The sequence below is a fragment of the Xyrauchen texanus genome, chromosome 13, assembly GCF_025860055.1.
Source record: "Xyrauchen texanus isolate HMW12.3.18 chromosome 13, RBS_HiC_50CHRs, whole genome shotgun sequence".
In the NCBI taxonomy this organism is placed as follows: domain Eukaryota; kingdom Metazoa; phylum Chordata; class Actinopteri; order Cypriniformes; family Catostomidae; genus Xyrauchen; species Xyrauchen texanus.
The window spans coordinates 44,496,720-44,516,373 of NC_068288.1; the positions used below are offsets into that span (position 1 = coordinate 44,496,720).

The 19,654-nt window shown below is 39.2% G+C and overlaps 1 protein-coding gene across 4 annotated transcripts in view; it reads left to right on the plus strand.

Annotated features, from left to right (window-relative positions):
* Positions 1–1,557: 1,557 nt before the first annotated feature.
* The window catches only part of LOC127654162 (phospholipid transfer protein-like), a 19,108-nt gene continuing 1,011 nt past the window's right edge, over positions 1,558–19,654 (plus strand). The window contains exons 1-13 of one of the 4 annotated variants that reach the window (XM_052141210.1): positions 1,558–1,750; positions 10,286–10,409; positions 12,095–12,194; positions 12,305–12,430; positions 13,783–13,938; positions 14,041–14,104; positions 14,389–14,452; positions 14,556–14,647; positions 16,606–16,782; positions 16,860–16,919; positions 18,099–18,263; positions 18,373–18,440; positions 19,068–19,110. In XM_052141210.1, the coding sequence (XP_051997170.1) occupies positions 10,301–10,409; positions 12,095–12,194; positions 12,305–12,430; positions 13,783–13,938; positions 14,041–14,104; positions 14,389–14,452; positions 14,556–14,647; positions 16,606–16,782; positions 16,860–16,919; positions 18,099–18,263; positions 18,373–18,440; positions 19,068–19,110 (1,224 nt within the window). In that variant the 5' untranslated portion in view covers positions 1,558–1,750; positions 10,286–10,300. Of the gene's footprint in view, positions 1,751–5,236; positions 5,375–8,851; positions 8,979–10,266; positions 10,410–12,094; positions 12,195–12,304; positions 12,431–13,782; positions 13,939–14,040; positions 14,105–14,388; positions 14,453–14,555; positions 14,648–16,605; positions 16,783–16,859; positions 16,920–18,098; positions 18,264–18,372; positions 18,441–19,067; positions 19,111–19,654 lie in introns of those variants that run through there. The other 3 variants (XM_052141209.1, XM_052141208.1, XM_052141207.1) reach the window with 3 other exon arrangements.

A 19,654-nucleotide genomic window follows, 5' to 3' on the forward strand; every position in this document is an offset into this window, starting at 1 on the left:
ATCCACCCCTGGAGTTGTGAGTTTGAATCCAGGGCGTGCTGAGTGATTCCAGCCAGGTCTACTTAGCAACCGATTGGCCCAGTTGGTAGGGAGGGTAGAGTCACATGGGGTAACCTCCTCGTGGTTGCTACAATGTGGTTCGCTCTCAGTTGGGCACGTGGTGAGTTGTGCGTGGATGCCGCAGAGAATAGCGTGAAGCCTCCACACGCGCTACGTCTCCGCAGTAACGCGGTCAACAAGCAACGTGATTAGAGCCGTGGATAAGATTCGTCCTCCGCCACCTGGATTGAGGCGAGTCACTACGCCACCACGAGGACTTGGAGCGCATTGGGAATTGGCCATTCGAAATTTGGGAGAAAATACAAAATAATTCAGCTTTGTGCACCGCTTTTGACCACTTCAAAATAATGAACTTTCACTATTGTCAGTTTTACTCTATCCTCCAATGTTCATATTACAAAAAAAACTCCCACTGGTCTTTAGTGGGAGCCAGAGTTGTGTCTAAACTTGTGCTACTCATCTTTCTATAGTACAAAGAGCATACTCAACCCACTCTTTTTAAAAGCTTAAAACCTTTACTAAACACCATAATTGGTGGTCAAAAACATTAAGTATGATTTGTCATGATCTTGTTCCTCTAAGGTCTGCTCCTCCAGGTGTCCTATGTGGTTTCAGCTTAATCTGAACCCTGCATTTGTTATGTCATGTGATTCTATGAAACCTTGCAACATGGACTTCTAAGAAGTCATGAACTAATTTAAGGTTTAGTCTCCAAAAATGAAAGGGCAGACTGCTGGGATCTGTTTTAATGTCGCCTACAGCACTTCACAAACTCTACTGGCATTTATCTGATAGCTTAAAATATGTGCAGCAGCCATAAAAACATGTCTATGGACATGTCTGTTGAAAATTGTATATTTTAGGTGCCGTGAGATTGGTCACCATTTTAAATTCCCTTTTTGCCTTTGCTAGTACCATTTAGTTAGTCCTGCAGCATGATAAATTAATGTCTAAAAGTAAAAAAAAAAAAAAGGCCATTAAAGCTAAACGCATAATAATAATAAAAACAAGCAAAATGCTTTTTAAAAGTCTACACTATAAACAGTCCCATTCGTAATGAGTCATTTTGTCTCCGTTTTCAGAAATATATTGACAAATAAGTACATTTATCTTGTTTTAAGGATTGTAAAATGGAAAACTCAGTTGAAATGGAGTATAACATGTCAACTTCCAAAATGTACATCGTATCAACCATCCATAATAATGTGGATTTTAAGAGATGCGGCAAATTCAAGGCAGTTTTAAGACAATGAAGCAAAATTTAGATGCCACAATTCATTGTTGCATTTTAAATACTTTCTTCGTACAGCAACACACTTAGTATACTGGCTTTATTGTAGGCATAAAGTTAAAGACATCACACAAATTGACGAACACACATACTCTCAACCTGCCCTTATACACTTTGACTATGAGGTGAGAACGAATTGAGCCCAAGCCAAGAGACAAGAGAGAGGATTAAAAATGAGCCATGCATTTGCTTTCTATTTAAACCTGAGAAACAGTGCGGTTACCCAGCCTGCATTTCCACACCACTGTAAGTATTTTATTATTGTGAAAGGCTTTTGACAAACATAATTTGGGAGGAAAGAATTGGAACAGGCTGTTATGCTTGCACAAATTGTGTACAAAGTTTATAGTTTCATTCATTGTATGCCACCGCTCAAAGGGGACAGTTGCTCAAATGAAGGTACGTTTACGGTTCTTTAAAGCTAATTTTGACATTTGCATTGGTCAGATTGACTTTGCATCCCTCATGAGTTCCAGGACCAAGATTTTGACTTTTTATTGATCAAAGTGTGTAACTGTGTCAAGAAAGGGAGATTTTATAGAGAACCAATTGTGAAATCAGATTACAATTGTAGATTGTAGCTTGTATGTTAGTTTGACTAAATCTGCAATGCAAAATATTTATGTAATGCATTTATTATCATTCAGTGTCCAAAAGTCTGAGACCACTATTGAAAATAGTGAAAAAATACTCAAATATATACATGAATGTAAATTTTTTTACTAAATTGCACATTTGGTTAGCTTTAATAAGTGAACCTAAAATAGTCCAGAACCTAAAATATTTCTTAATCATTTAAAAAAATGAGAAATGTCTCTGTTTATTTCCAGGTTTTAGTGAAAAATGATGTGGTATATATATGTATTATTAAATATGACTACATTTATGGTATTTATATTATATGATTAACTACATAATGTTAAATAATCAATAATAACACAGTCATTGCAAAAAAATATATATTTTCTTGTTTTTCAGTAAAAATATCTAAACACTCTTAAAACAAGATACATTTAATTAAGAGGCTAAATTACATTGGGACCTGCATATCTCAGCGAGTATTGACGCTGACTATCACACCTGGAGTCGTGAGTTTGAATCCAGGGCGGGCTGAGTGACTCCAGCCAGGTCTCCTAAGCAACCAAATTGGCCCGGTTGCTAAGGAGGGTAGAGTTGCATGGGGTAACCTCCTCGTGGTCACTATAGGCCCTGTTCCAAATGGCGCACTTCATGTGGACTTGTGGACTCATGGCCTTCAGTTACGCATTCTTGTGACGTATACAAGTCCATAGTGTGTCCCATTTGTGATTTTAGGGCTTGCGAGTGTTCTCGCGAGTGCCCTCAATGTGGTCTTCATCGAAGCACGCACTGCTTCGGGCTCACGGCGTTGCGACAGACCAATCAGAAGGCAAAAACATGGCCGACAAGACTTTTTCCTGATTGTCAACGACGGATCACTTGCTTTTTATGGGTATATAGAATCACTTTTAAGTCTTTTTAATTTTCCAGAGATATGGAATAACTCATATTCAATTAATTGTTATTGTTGTTTCAAATAAGGTTTTAGAATCGTTGTGAGTCTCTAAAATATCAAGACAGGAAAGAATAATTTAATGCACATGGCTGTAGCTTGTAAGATTGCTTGTAATTATTGATATAGCAACAGTCGTTCGAACAGTGCTATTTCTAAATGCAGAACTGTGGCGGTGTGTATTTTATAACTATTTTTGCGAATATATGGTGGTATGTTCTATCTATACATTTGAACGTGTAAGCTGTAACCATCCATCTGACTGAATAATGTTTATTTGTTCTCTAAAGATATAAAACAATGAATGTTTGTTGCTTAAGTCTAATGTGCACTTTGTTTTTCAGAGGTTCTTTATTATCTGTTCAATTAATGCTGTATTGTCAGTGTGTTGCTTGAAATTATTTAATAAAAACAAATATTCAATAGTTAAAGTGTGTTCCTTTACCCTTTCTATCAATGCCATGACTTTTTTTTAAATAATAATTTGTAAAACTGCATGTAAATAAAAACATGTATCCACACTTTTACCAATCACGCCCCCTCATGGACTTGCTGACTAATGCCACATCGGTCTGCACTCTTTTACATCATCAAAGTCTGCACTCAGAGGAAGACCACAAAGTTGAAGTGTGCTATTTGGGATAATGTGCTCGCTCTCGGTGGGGCAAGTGGTGAGTTGTGCGTGTACACAGCGAAGAATAGCATGAAGTGTCCACACGCGCTACGTCTCCGCGGTAACGTGTTCAACAAGTCACGTGATAAGATGCGCGGATTGATGATCTCAAACGTGGAGGCAACTGAGATTCTTTTATTTTATTTTTTTGTAATTTTTTATTGTTGCTCAAAACAGTACAGTAAAAAGTAACAGTCAACAACAAAATACATTAAAAATTAATAAATAATAATAAATAAAAGCTGGGGGTGCACATAATATAAATTGTACATATTGAGGCAACTGAGATTTGTCATCCGCAACCCGGATTGAGGCGAGTCACCACCAGGATTTAGAGCGCATTGGGAATTGGGCATTCCAAATAGGCAAAATTAAATAAGAAATATTTTATTTGTTTTCAGATAAATCTAACATCATTTTGTAACGTTTATGCATATAACAAGAAAATAAATTTGCCAGTGGGGTAAGACAAAAACTGATTCAAATAGAAAACAAGTTTATTTTTCTTATCCCATTAGCAAATATATTTTTCTTTTTGTAAATATAAACCACACAAAATATGGTTCAATTTCTCTGCAAACAAGACTTAATATCTTATGCATTCTGCTTCTCATTATTATTATTATTATTATTATTATTATTTTTAGGAAGTTTAGAATCTAAACTCTTTGCCAACGGGGTAAGAAAAATAAACTTGTTTCCCCTTTTAATAAAGCTTTTTTTTCCTTACCCCATTGGCAAATATTTATTTCTTGTTATAAGAATAAACGTTTCTAAATTTTGTTCCATTTCTCCAAAAACAAGGCACAATATCTAATGTACTGTAATTGTGTTTCTAAATTAAATATATCTTGTTTTAAGAATGTTAACATATTTTTTTATGTAAAAAAAAAAAAAAAAAAACTATTTAAGAAATTTATTTTGGAAGTTAAATTATTTCCTAAAAATAAATACATTTAAACACATGCTTGCATTGCTGTATTATGTAGTTTGAACAAAACATGTTTTATAACAAATTACTTGAACACGAATGCAAACTTTGTCTTTTTTGCTGTATTTTGTAACATTGTTTCACCAATTTGGGGTATTTTGGGGTATTGACCTAGAGAAGCAATCTTGTGTTGGTGAACTATAGTAACCTGCTCCATTCTCAAAGCAAACAGCACCTTGTGTCCGAGAACACTTGTTAGGAACAGTCTAAATATAAACAAATATTAGCACAGGGAAGTAGCATGCACTTACAATGGAGAATGATGTTATGATTATGTCCTTGATTTATGTTAAAAACATTTATGTTTCACAAAGAACTTCTTCATCCTTCTTGAAACGTAAAGACTTCATCGAGCTTCATCGAGCATCATTTGTGCCAAAGGTCACCGATCGGTGTTGGACAAGAACAATGCATTCACTAAAAGATATTTACAAGATTTGTGTCCGAGCTGTAATTACCTCTGGATGCTTAAAAAGCAAACCGCAGGGTTTTGTACAAAATTAATGAGGCATTTGTGAAATCTTTCCGCTTGCCTGAGAGCATCTTTTTTGAAGCATGGCTCTGGGGTCAACGACCTTAAGAAACCCATTTGTGGGACAGTTTGTTTTGGTCCTGTATGTTCCCAATGGTTATATCTGGGTGACTAAAGACAGCTGCCTCGAGCGCACTGCACACACACATGTGATCTCCAAGAGAGCGGCCTCTTTCATGCTGTTGACTACATTTACTGCTTCTCTATGGATATTATTTTTGTTGGATGTGCTCAGATATTTTGTAGTGGTGTTTGCATCACTTGAACTATTTTTCAGTTTTGAACAAACTCAGACCGTAAGTATTAATATTCAGCTCATAATTCGTTCCGTACTGTTTGTGGACCGTATCGCTATAGACATGAATGATCCCTCATATCATGTGGCTTGTTGAGGAGAGGAGTGCTGTGACTTTTTAAAGCAATGAGTCTCATGATTTTCACATTGGTGGATGTTAGCAATGCCCTAAAAACGCTCAAAACCTTTAGCAAAGCCCTAGCAACCACCGAGAGGATTCAAGGAACCACATAGCAACGTAATAAATACATTCCGAAACTTTAGCAACCATCAAAAAACCATAGCAATGCCCTAGCAACCACTGAGAGCACCCTAGGAACCACATTACAATGCACTTAAACACTGTGAAAACTTTAGAAATGACATAGCAACCACTCAGAATACCCTAGCAACCATTCAGACAACCCTGGGAACTTTAGCAACCATCAAAAAAACCATAGCAATGCCCTAGCAACCACTGAGAGCACACTAGGAACCACATTACAATGCACTGAAACACTGTGAAAACTTTAGAAATGATAGAGCAACCACTCAGAATACCCTAGCAACCATCCAGACAACCCTGGGAACTTTAGCAACCATCAAAAAAACCATAGCAATGCCCTAGCAACCACTGAGAGCACACTAGGAACCACATAACAATGCACTGAAACACTGTGAAAACTTTAGAAATGACATAGCAACCACTCAGAATTACATAGCAACCATTCAGACAACCCTGGGTACTTTAGCAACCATCAAAAACCATAGCAATGCCCTAGCAACCACTGAGAGCACCCTACCACATTACAATGCACTGAAACACTGTGAAAACTTTAGAAATGATAGAGCAACCACTCAGAATACCCTAGCAACCATCCAGACAACCCTGGGAACTTTAGCAACCATCAAAAACCATAGCAATGCCCTAGCAACCACTGAGAGCACCCTAGGAACCACATTACAATGCACTTAAACACTGTGAAAACTTTAGAAATGACATAGCAACCACTCAGAATACCCTAGCAACCATTCAGACAACCCTGGGAACTTTAGCAACCATCAAAAAACCATAGCAATGCCCTAGCAACCACTGAGAGCACACTAGGAACCACATTACAATGCACTGAAACACTGTGAAAACTTTAGAAATGATAGAGCAACCACTCAGAATACCCTAGCAACCATCCAGACAACCCTGGGAACTTTAGCAACCATCAAAAAACCATAGCAATGCCCTAGCAACCACTGAGAGCACACTAGGAACCACATAACAATGCACTGAAACACTGTGAAAACTTTAGAAATGACATAGCAACCACTCAGAATTACATAGCAACCATTCAGACAACCCTGGGTACTTTAGCAACCATCAAAAACCATAGCAATGCCCTAGCAACCACTGAGAGCACCCTACCACATTACAATGCACTGAAACACTGTGAAAACTTTAGAAATGATAGAGCAACCACTCAGAATACCCTAGCAACCATCCAGACAACCCTGGGAACTTTAGCAACCATCAAAAAACCATAGCAATGCCCTAGCAACCACTGAGAGCACCCTAGGAACCACATTACAATGCACTTAAACACTGTGAAAACTTTAGAAATGACATAGCAACCACTCAGAATACCCTAGCAACCATTCAGACAACCCTGGGAACTTTAGCAACCATCAAAAAAACCATAGCAATGCCCTAGCAACCACTGAGAGCACACTAGGAACCACATTACAATGCAATGAAACACTGTGAAAACTTTAGAAATGACATAGCAACCACTCAGAATACCCTAGCAACCATCCAGATAACCCTGGGAACTTTAGCAACCATCAAAAAAACCATAGCAATGCCCTAGCAACCACTGAGAGCACACTAGGAACCACATAACAATGCACTGAAACACTGTGAAAACTTTAGAAATGACATAGCAACCACTCAGAATTACATAGCAACCATTCAGACAACCCTGGGTACTTTAGCAACCATCAAAAACCATAGCAATGCCCTAGCAACCACTGAGAGCACCCTAGGAACCACATTACAATGCACTGAAACACTGTGAAAACTTTAGAAATGATAGAGCAACCACTCAGAATACCCTAGCAACCATCCAGACAACCCTGGGAACTTTAGCAACCATCAAAAAACCATAGCAATGCCCTAGCAACCACTGAGAGCACCCTAGGAACCACATTACAATGCACTTAAACACTGTGAAAACTTTAGAAATGACATAGCAACCACTCAGAATACCCTAGCAACCATTCAGACAACCCTGGGAACTTTAGCAACCATCAAAAAAACCATAGCAATGCCCTAGCAACCACTGAGAGCACACTAGGAACCACATTACAATGCACTGAAACACTGTGAAAACTTTAGAAATGACATAGCAACCACTCAGAATACCCTAGCAACCATCCAGATAACCCTGGGAACTTTAGCAACCATCAAAAAAACCATAGCAATGCCCTAGCAACCACTGAGAGCACACTAGGAACCACATAACAATGCACTGAAACACTGTGAAAACTTTAGAAATGACATAGCAACCACTCAGAATTACATAGCAACCATTCAGACAACCCTGGGAACTTTAGCAACCATCAAAAAAACCATAGCAATGCCCTAGCAACCACTGAGCTCACCCTAGGAACCACATAACAATGCACTGAAACACTGTGAAAACTTTAGAAATGACAGAGCAACCACTCAGAATACCCTAGCAACCATCAAAAAAGCCATAGCAATGCCCTAGCAACCACTGAGAGCACCCTAGGAACCACATAACAATGCACTGAAACACTGTGAAAACTTTAGAAATGACATAGCAACCACTCAGAATACCCTAGCAACCATCCAGACAACCCTAGGAACCACATAGCAATGAATTAAAATCATTCGGAAAACTTTAGCAACCACCCAGAATACCCTAGCAATACCCCAGTAACCATCCAGAACACCCTAGGAACCACATAGCAACGTGCTAAAAACAGACAGAAATTTTTAGCAATGCCCAAGCAATCACCCAGAATATGGGAAACACATTGTGATACACACAAAAAAACACTGCGAAAACTTTAGCAAGGCCCTAGCAACCACCCAGAACACCCTAAAACCAAATAGCAATGCACTAAAAACACTCAAAACGTTAGCAATGTCCTTGGAACCACAAAGTAGCATGCCAAAAAAAAAAAAAAAAACACTTCAAAACCTTTAGCAATGGCCTAGCAACCACCCAAAACACCCAAGAAACCAGAAAACAGCACACTAAACCTACTCAGAACACCTTAGAACTGCATTGCAATGCCCTGACAACCACCCAGAGCACCCTGGCACCATTTTAAAAAACAATTTTTTAAGTATTTTTGTTTTCATGGAGGATACCGTGAGTATACAGCATCCATCCATCCATCCATCCATCCATCTCTCTCTCTCTCTCTCTCTCTCTCCCTCCCTCCCACCCTCTCCTCTGTTGTCCATTCAGACGACAGGCAAACCCTCTCTTCTATGCACCATAAGCACACACGCACATAGATACATACTTCACACACACTGCAGAGACGAGAGAGAACACGCTTGGACTTCTTGAGCTGTATATTTTCGAACATACACCTGAAAGGCAAGACAATTCTCTTATATGCTTTGCTGTGCAAATATATTCTGCCATCAGCATTTATTTGACTGTTGTTGCACTAGTGAAGCTTTTTGGTGCAGGACTGTGCAGGGAAGCAGAAATTGGGGGTAGAAGCCAGAGAGACAGAGAAGCTGCGACCTCACTGGACTTTATTTGTCATAGGATCAGTTAACTCTGATGTGATCTTTTAAAATGGATAAATGCAGAAGGATTTTCAAGTCCAGTAGTTTTAGATTTGCATTGCACTACATTATTTCAAAAAAAAAAAAAAATAAAAAATGTTTTTTAGAATTTGTAAAATTCTCAGATTTGTTTACAAATTTCTTACACTTACATTTCTTAATTATTTCCAAGATCTTTAAAAAAATATACAAATCAAATATGAACTGGGACAATATGAACTGATAATAAATTGATATTAATAAAAACATTTGCCTTGTCTTCACTAGTTATGGTCAGTCTCAAAGATTCATTTTAAGATTTTCTCAAAATGTCAATTTCTCAAGAGAATTCCATCAAACTGAATTGAGTAATCTTTAATTAAATCAAATAAAGCAAAATGGAAACGATGTAACTCTTCCCCCCTCAGAACTTGGAGAAGTTCAGTTTTTAGTGAATTTAAATAATATCTTAAAGCTTATCTTTTCCGGGAGGCTTTTTGAATTAATTGAAAATATTGTACTCAATTAATTTATTACTTTAATTTTATTTAATGTGTTTTATCATTAGTTGTTTTGTGCATGTTTTTTTCTATATGTATTAAGCTCTGTAATAATTTTTTTGAACATTTAAATTGTATTTGTCCTTTCTATCTAAAGTGCCTTGATAGGCTTCCTTAAAGGCGCTATAAAAAATAAAGTGTATTATTATTATTATTATTAAATATTTTATGCTTTATTAATTTACATTTGTTAAATATTACACAGTTCAATTTGACAGAATGATGCAACTTGATGCAATTTGTTATGAAACTAAAATGCCTAAATCTTAAAAATAGGCTCTTTTTTGAGAGATCAGGTGTGATATTTAATGCCATCACTCTTTCACATGTTGACAATGAAAAATGAGAGAATAATTTATTGATTTTTCAATGAGTGAGCCAAGAAATGAGGAAAAAAAAAGTAACTTGTAAACTGAGTTGGATATAGAAACATATAGAATATCTACTATACTATATATCTGTCTAAAAAACATTATTATTTGACAGAAAATTGCATTTGTTCTTGGCCTTTTGGTCTGTCTAATTCCTTGCATCTCTGTTTTTTCTCACTAGGTTAAATTTATATTTTCAGGTCTACTGAGGAATCATGGGAGTGTTTGAAGTCTCTGTCATCTTTCTACTGTCTCTCGTCACAATGACTTCAGCAGAACCGCCTGGATGCAAGATACGTATTACAGCCAGAGGACTGGAGATGTGTAAGACATCTGACAATACTCGAACTTGATTGATTATAACAGTATTGGTTTGTGAGTGGCATCAGTTGATTTGTCAGTTGATCATTTGCATCTTTATACACTCACCTAAAGGATTATTAGGAACACATACTAATACTGTGTTTGACCCCCTTTCGCCTTCAGAACTGCCTTAATTCTACGTGGCATTGATTCAACAAGGTGCTGAAAGCATTCTTTAGAAATGTTGGCCCATATTGATAGGATAGCATCTTGCAGTTGATGGAGATTTGTGGGATGCACATCCAGGGCACGAAGCTCCCGTTCCACCACATCCCAAAGATGCTCTATTGGGTTGAGATCTGGTGACTGTGGGGGCCATTTTAGTACAGTGAACTCATTGTCATGTTCAAGAAACCAATTTGAAATGATTCGAGCTTTGTGACATGGTGCATTATCCTGCTGGAAGTAGCCATCAGAGGATGGGGACATGGTGGCCATAAAGGGATGGACATGGTCAGAAACAATGCTCAGGTAGGTCGTGGCATTTAAACAATGCCCAATTGGCACTAAGGGGCCTAAAGTGTGCCCAGAAAACATCCCCCACACCATTACACCACCACCACCAGCCTGCACAGTGGTAACAAGGCATGATGGATCCATGTTCTCATTCTGTTTACGCCAAATTCTGACTCTACCATCTGAATGTCTCAACAGAAATCGAGACTCATCAGACCAGGTAACATTTTTTCAGTCTTCAACTGTCCAATTTTGGTGAGCTCTTGCAAATTGTAGCCTCTTTTTCCTTTTTGTAGTGGAGATGAGTGGTACCCGGTGGGGTCTTCTGCTGTTGTAGCCCATCCGCCTCAAGGTTGTGCGTGTTGTGGCTTCACAAATGCTTTGCTGCATACCTCGGTTGTAACGAGTGGTTATTTCAGGCAAAGTTGCTCTTCTATCAGCTTGAATCAGTCGGCCCATTCTCCTCTGACCTCTAGCATCAACAAGGCATTTTTGCCCACAGGACTGCCGCGATACTGGATGTTTTTCCCTTTTCACACCATTCTTTTTAAACCCTAGAAATGGTTGTGCGTGAAAATCCCAGTAACTGAGCAGATTGTGAAATACTCAGACCGGCCCGTCTGGCACCAACAACCATGCCACGCTCAAAATTGCTTAAATCACCTTTCTTTCCCATTCTGACATTCAGTTTGGAGTTCAGGAGATTGTCTTGACCAGGACCACACCCCTAAATGCATTGAAGCAACTGCCATGTGATTGGTTGATTAGATAATTGCATTAATGAGAAATTGAACAGGTGTTCCTAATAATCCTTTAGGTGAGTGTATGTTATGAGCCAACGCGTTTTTGGATGTGGCCTGTATCTTGTAAGCGCAACATACAAATATAACAAAACTAAGTACACATGGACAAGACGAGATTCTGAGGGCACGTGCCAAATTTCATTAATTTCTGTTGCACGAGGATGCTGTAACTGTCATCAAAGTAGGTGAATGTTGACACCAAAGCAACTGTATCCACAAGATCAATTTTTTTCAAATTTGGCAAGTTTGGTCATGTTCTCTTCACATGTGCTTGGACCCCGATAATTGCTGTTTGCGGTTATGTATATATAGTTGTGATGGTTATTCAATATATAGTTGTGCTAGTTAATTCAAGTCTCAGATTGACCTCTTTTTGACCCGTTTCAGTGAAGTACCAGACGAAGAAGTTTGTAGAAGAAGAGTTGAGTAACATCAGTATCCCAGAGATGAGTGGAGCCGAGGGCCGTTTCCAATACACCATCAAAGAGTATGTTAATTCCTCACACTTAATACCTGACACCAAAATCATCTATTCTAGCGATATAGAGTTAAGAGTTCATATATCAGGCCTTTAATTCTAATCAAATTTTGGTTTAGTGTGAAGATAACCAAGTTGGACCTGAATTCTGACCTGCGCTTCCAGCCTGATGTTGGGCTGATCTTCGAGGTCCAGAACTCCTCCATCACCCTAAACTTCCAGAGACGCATCCTTTACTGGCTCTTGTGAGTCTAAAATGTTCATCTCTTCAGATTTGGTTATCACTCTTGGTTGCAAACAGCTGCTCAGAAAACTTGTGCGTCTACTAAATGATTCCCCTCTGCTGGGATGATGTTTGGCCTTTAATGTAGACCCTTGAAAACCCGAAAATGGACTTGTTACGGGACTTTTTAAAGACTCCATGAAATGGTCTAAAGCACAGATATTAGCGCAAACAAAGACACACGAATGTCGGATTGCCAACTGTCCCATATGAGCTTTTATGTCCCGTATTTTGGCCGAAATGAAGACATCCTGGCAATTGACCTGTGGAGCGGAGATTATTCAGACGACCATGTGACACTGCATTTTAGAAATGCATTAGACACTTTCAACATAAAAGGCACTAACATTGGAACCCATTGATGGTTGGAAAATAAAATAAAATATGAGCATTAATATAACTGAAGACACATGGAAAAGCCTTGTTGTGCTACTTGCTATTACTAGCCATAGGTAGAGTTTTTAAATTAGGGGACGAGATATTCTCATTCTAGAAAGCATTTTATTTGACCAAAATTGGTATACACCCTTGCAAAGAAGATGAGTCATCAAAACTTTGTGCCAATTTTAAATATATCTATATGCTAATGGTTAGCGGTGTCAGTTTTTAGGAGTACCCTTTGGGCAAATTTGCTGCAAACTTGCCACTGTTTGTTTTCACATGCTAAGGAGCTTTGGAGGAAACAATTAATTGTTGCCACGTTTGCCACAGAAGTGTTTGTATGTAGTGGCATATTGTCGATTGCTGCCAAAGGTTTGTTGCAATATCACCAGTACTGGCGAAGAGCTGCACTCAGTAGCATTTTGTTCGTGGCATCTTGGACTTACAGTGACACCTAGTGGTGTGGATGCAGCACCAGTCAAAATCAATTGTTTTCAGTTACAGATGCCATTGTAGAAATTCACTATTCACAATCAGCCATGATTGATATAATTTAACGTGTCCAATAACAAGACGGTTACTGATATTAAGCAAGTAGTATTCAGCTGGTCATGTGATTCTAAAATGGCAGCCTCCACGAGGGCACCCCTCCCCCATGTAGAATAAAACAGCTTTTATAAGGTTACTGTGAGTGCTCGTGATTTTATCCATATGTTTAAAAATTACAATTAATATCTTTAGGAGTAAAACTTTTTTAATCACTCACACAAGAGTGGCAAATTAGCGGCAAATTTTCCAGAACTCTAGACTATTTGTAAGGGTACACAAGCATATCACCTCAACGTCAACGTCAATGTTTCGAAGACACTTTTCTTGTCTCTCACCTCAACAGATGAGTTGTTCTTCCTAAAGTAGGTCTTTTCTCTTCATTAGTTATGATGAAGGAGCGATCAATGCCTCAGCAGAAGGTGTTAACATCTTCACAGCTCTCCATCTCAGCCGAGACCAGGAGGGCCGTCTGAAGATCTCCAACATCACTTGTGACGCGACCATTGCCAAGATGAGGGCAAGATTTAGCGGGACCCTTGGGTACTTGACTCCATATGCAGACTGAACTTTGAGTTTGATTTGCTTTGTTGAGAACATCTCTGTGATAGGTTCATATTCTTATGTACCACAAAATGTTCACAGGAGGGTTTATGACTTCATCGCAACGTTCCTGACTACAGGAATGCGCTTCATCTTAAATAAACAGGTTTGTTTTGTTTTTCCTGAACCCCACCCCCACCCACCTTAAACCAACTTAAGATGGTTTGTTGGTCTGGCTTGATGGTTTGAAAGGAGTTTTTGGCACTTTTCAGCTGGTCTGGTTGGGAGACTAGGTGGGGACCAACTAGACCAGCCAAACACCAGTATCGCCATACTGAGAGACAGACTAAACCAGCAAACCACCATTGATGTATTATTTAATGTATTTTTTAACAAGATTGTACTCTTAACATAGCTTAAAAATTAACTTTTTGCATATTTCTGTGCCAGATTTGTCCTGCCTTGGATCACGCAGCACTGGTTTTGGTTAATCAATTCCTGGAAACAATCCCAGGTTCGAGAACTTGTTAAAATGTTGTGACATCATGATCTGCCCGAGTTGACATATCGAGACATATGAGATGTGTATTTGACGGAATGTGTTTTCTCTCGTTCAGTGCGCTCAGATGTGGACAATTACGTTGGAATCGATTACTCACTGTTGAGTGACCCTGTGGTGACAGAAAGTAGTCTTGATATGGATTTTAGGGTGAGTGGCAGATGACCAATTACTGAATTTAATGTGTATTAAGAAGTAACCTTTAATAAAGTGCTATGGAGTGATGGAGTCAGATGGTAAGGATTATGTACCATGGTATTTACATTTACATTTACGCATTTGGCAGATGCTTTTATCCAAAGCCACTTACACCGATCAGCCGCAACATTAAAACCCCCTGCCTAATATTGTGTAGGTCCCCCTCGTGTTGCCAAAACAGCGCCAACCCGCTTCTCAGAACAGCATTCAGAGATGTTATTCTTCTCACCACAATTGTACAGAGTGGTTATCTGAGTTCCCATAGATTTTGTTAGTTCAAACCAGTCTGGCCATTCTCTGTTGACCTCTCTCATCAACAAGGCGTTTTCGTGAACAGAACTGATGCTCATTGGTTGTTTTTAGTTTTTTGTTGTGTCTATATATTCTAGAGACTGTTGTGTGTGAAAATCGCAGGAGATCAGCAGTTACAGAAATACTCAAACCAGCCCGTCTGGCACCAACAATCATGCCACGGTCCAAATCACTGAGATCACATTTTCCCCCATTCTGATGGTTGATGTGAACATTAACTGAAGCTCCTGACCCTTATCTGCATGATTTTATGCACTGCAGCCACATGATTGGCTGATTAGATAATCACATGGATAATTGTTGGTGCCAGACGGGCTGGTTTGAGTATTTCCGGGATTTTCACACACAACAGTCTCTTAGAATTTACTCCGAATGGTGCCAAAAACAAAAAACATCCCGTGTGCGGCAGTTCTGCAGATGGAAACGCCAAATGCTTCGAATCGACAAAGTCTACAGTAACACAAATAACCACTCTGTACAATTGTGGTGAGAAGATTTGTGCGGCTTGGCGCCATTTTGGCAGAACGAGGGCGGCACGAGAGGCAGCAGGAGAGGCAGATGGTTTTAATACTGTGGTTGATTGGTCTACAGTGCACTTATTACAGGGACAATTCCCCCGGAGCAACATGGAGTTAAGTGCCTGGCTCAAGAACACAATGGAGGTGGCTGTGGAGGTCAAACCGGCAAACTTCTGCTTACCAGTTCTGTGCTTTAACCCACTATGCCACCACCACCACTCCAAGGTACTCCAAGATGCTTCAAAGGATACCATGGGTTTACCATGGTTAATTTACCAAAAACACATGGTAATACCATAGTACTTTTGTATATACTGTGGTGTTGAATTGAATATTGAATGCTGTTTACATGGTACTCCAAGTTACTTCATAAAATACCAAGATATTACCACAGTACATGTCCAAAAACATGGTAATACCATGGTAAAATGGTAAATGGTCTGCACTTATATAGCGCCTTTTTAACCTTAACAGTATTCAAAGCCCTTTACACTGTGACTCATTCACCCATTCGCACACCAATGGCTGCAGAGCTGCTATGTAAGGCGCTAGCCTGCCATTGGGAGCAATTTGGGTTCAGTGTCTTGCTCAAGGACACTTCGGCATGTGGAGTCCTGTGGGCCAGGATTCAAACCACCAACCCTGCGATTAGTGGCTGACCCGCTCTACCACCTGAGCCACAGCCAGTTATATTATCATTGTACTCCACGGTACTTCAAAATATGGAATGGGATTACCATGGTACATGTCCAAAAACATGGTAATACAATGGTACATTGATTTATACCATGAGACTGATTGATTACCGTGCTGTTTACATGGTACTCCATGCTACTTAAAACAACACCATGGGACTAACATGGTACATATGCTCAAAAACTTGGTGAAAGTATAGTACTTTTATATTTACCATGACACTGAATGATTATCATGTAATTTACACGGTTCTCCAAGGTACTTCAAATGATACAATGGGATTACCATGGTCCATGTCAAAAAAACATGGTACTTTTTGTTGTACCATTGAAACAAGCACACAGTTAAATGTTTTATGGCTTTATCTACCTCTGGTCTATTCAGGGCATGTTTTACTATCTTAAAAACGAGAGCGATACACTGGTGAACTACGCAGTGAATCCTGTCGTGAGAGAGTATGACCGTATGATCTATCTAGCACTGTCAGAGTACTTCTTCGACAGTGGACTCTACTCTTACTACAAAGGTGGACTGTTCCAGATGCAGATAGCAAACGAACGGGTAAGAGCAAAACTTTGCTAACAGGTTTCAAATGAATAAGTAAAAAATGCAAAAAGCTATTGTTTAATTAATTTCAGATGTCAAAGGATTTGGAGATGCTCCTCAGGACTACCTACTTTGGCACAATCATGATTCTGGCAAGTAACATTTATGATATTTGTTTGTATAACTTTAAAGGAATGTTCCGGGTTCAATACAAGTGAAGCTCAATCGACAGCATTTGTGACATAATGTTAATTTACTCCAAAAAAGTTTTCGACTTGTCCCTCCTTTTCTTTAAAAAAAAAGCAAAATTCGAGGTTACAGTGAAGCACTTACAGTGGAAGTGAATGGGGACACCTTCATTGTAATTTTGAAACAAATGGCTAAAATCATGAGCACTCACAGTAACCTTATTTACATTTACATTTATACATTTGGCAGACGCTTTTATCCAAAGCGACTTACAGTGCACTTATTACAGGGACAATCCCCCCGGAGCAACCTGGAGTTAAGTGTCTTACTCAAGGACACAATGGTGTTGGCTGTGGGGATCGAACCAGCAACTTTCTGCTTAACAGTTTAGTGCTTTATCCCACTGCACCACCACCTTATAAAAGCTGTTTTATTCTACATGGGGAGGGGTGCCCTCATGGAGGCTGCCATTTTAGAATCACATGACCAGCTGAATACTTCTTGCTTAATCTCAGAAAGTGTCTTGTTATTGGACACATTCAGGGCTATTTTCCCGGTGGGCCGATGCACTTTGGGGCCGATCAGGTGCAGACTGGCCATCGGTAGAACTGAGCGTGCCAGTGGGTCAGCCGCGAAACGGGCCGAATGGGCCACGATAAGCTAAAATGAGCCGCTGCGTACACAGTGCCAGCTACTTTGTCACTGCATGTCGCCAGTGTCTGGCGGTCGCTAGCGGTGTGTATGGAGTCTAAACAGCACTGTTTCTTTACAATGAATGTTATTATTAAAATATTAGGATCAAGTGAGCTCTTCCATCTTCTCTCATATTGGCTGTCGCACCACTCTTCATTTACATAAAGTTAAACATTTCTAAACTTTGTCGCTGGACATGGCCAAATCCGGTCGCCATTGCTCGTGTTGCCAGAAGTCGCCAGCTCTCATTGAAAATGAATGAGATGAGGTCGTTTTGTCGCTGTGTGTGAACGCAGCTTTATGCAGAATCAGTAACTGAAATCTATTGGCTTTGAATGATGCAGCATCCACACCACTAGGTGTCACTGTAAGTCCAAGATGACACAGTCATATATATATGATAGAATTAATTGGATATTCCTTTCTTTGTGTTTTCTTTGCTTTGTCAGGACCCGGCTCTAATCGAGCATCCTATGTCACTGGAGTTTGAAGTCACCGCTCCCCCTCGATCCACCATCAAGACATCTGGTGCCAGCGTGGCCGTCAACACTAATGTCAAAATTTTGGTTCTCCCGCCTGGAAAAGCACCAGTCCAGCTCAGCAGCATGACCATGGTGAGAACAAACAACAATACACCCGCTTTACACAATCCAACGAATAGTGTCATCATGAAGCGTTGTTTTAAACTTTCACCGTGTATATAAGTATTTTGCCTTGTTTTAGGAAGCCAAATTCAATGCGAAAGTGTCCATGAAGGGCAAGCGCCTGGCCATCCATTTAGATCTGAGGAGGTAAAAATAACACATACATCAGTGGCTGGTCTGTTGCGATAGGGTCGTGGACAGCAGAGAAAAACAATGTTTAATGCAAATAATCGAATGCAATGAAATGCATAATTGACATCCTGATCTCCCATGGTGGCTGCATTACTGCTAAATTATATCACGTGGGTTCTTGCATGATTGCAGGTTGCATTACCGAGGTGAAATGTCCACTGTGTGGCGCTAAAAGCGAGTTCAGTATTCTACCAAACACATGAGGTTAAGCTTAATGACCTATTGAGTTTTCAATCAACAAAACCGACCTCTGATAGTGTCAGAAAACAAATGTGAGATGAATAACACAATTGATTAACTACCACGTCATTATGTGGTGCTGCTATGACAATTTTAGCTTAAATAGGCTCATCAATTTTTAAACGCTTAAACGCAAAGCAGTATTTTCTCGCATATTCTGTCACTTGGTAGAAGCTAGCCAAATTCGACAGAAGCCAATATGGATAGGGTGTGTCATGCCCTCATCCGTGACCAAAACTAGCAAAACCAGTTGAAACCCACTGATGTAAACATTAAACCATATTTGACATCAGATTAGCATTTAACGTAGACATTTATTAAAAACGGCTTTTCTTTTTTCAGGTTCAAAATCTTCTCCAATCAATCCGCTTTGGAGTCTTTAGCTGTAAGTGCCATTTTTAATGAAAAATTAAAAGTTATTTTAATGCAAAAATTATCAAGGTGGATAGCAAATGAGTTTATATATACATATATATATACACATACACACACGCACATATATATATATATATACACACACACACACACATATATATACATACACCCACACACATACATACACACACACATACATACACACACACACACATATATATATACACACCTACACACGCGCACATATATATATACATACACACGCGCACATATATATATACACACATACACAGACGCGCATATACACACACACACACACAGACGCGCATATATATATACACACACACACACACAAACGCGCATATACACACACACACACACAAATGCATGCACACATATATACACACACACGCACATATATACATACACACACACACACACATATATACATATATATACACACACATACATACACACACACACATACACACACATATATATACACATGCACACACACATACATAAACACACACACACATATACATACACACACA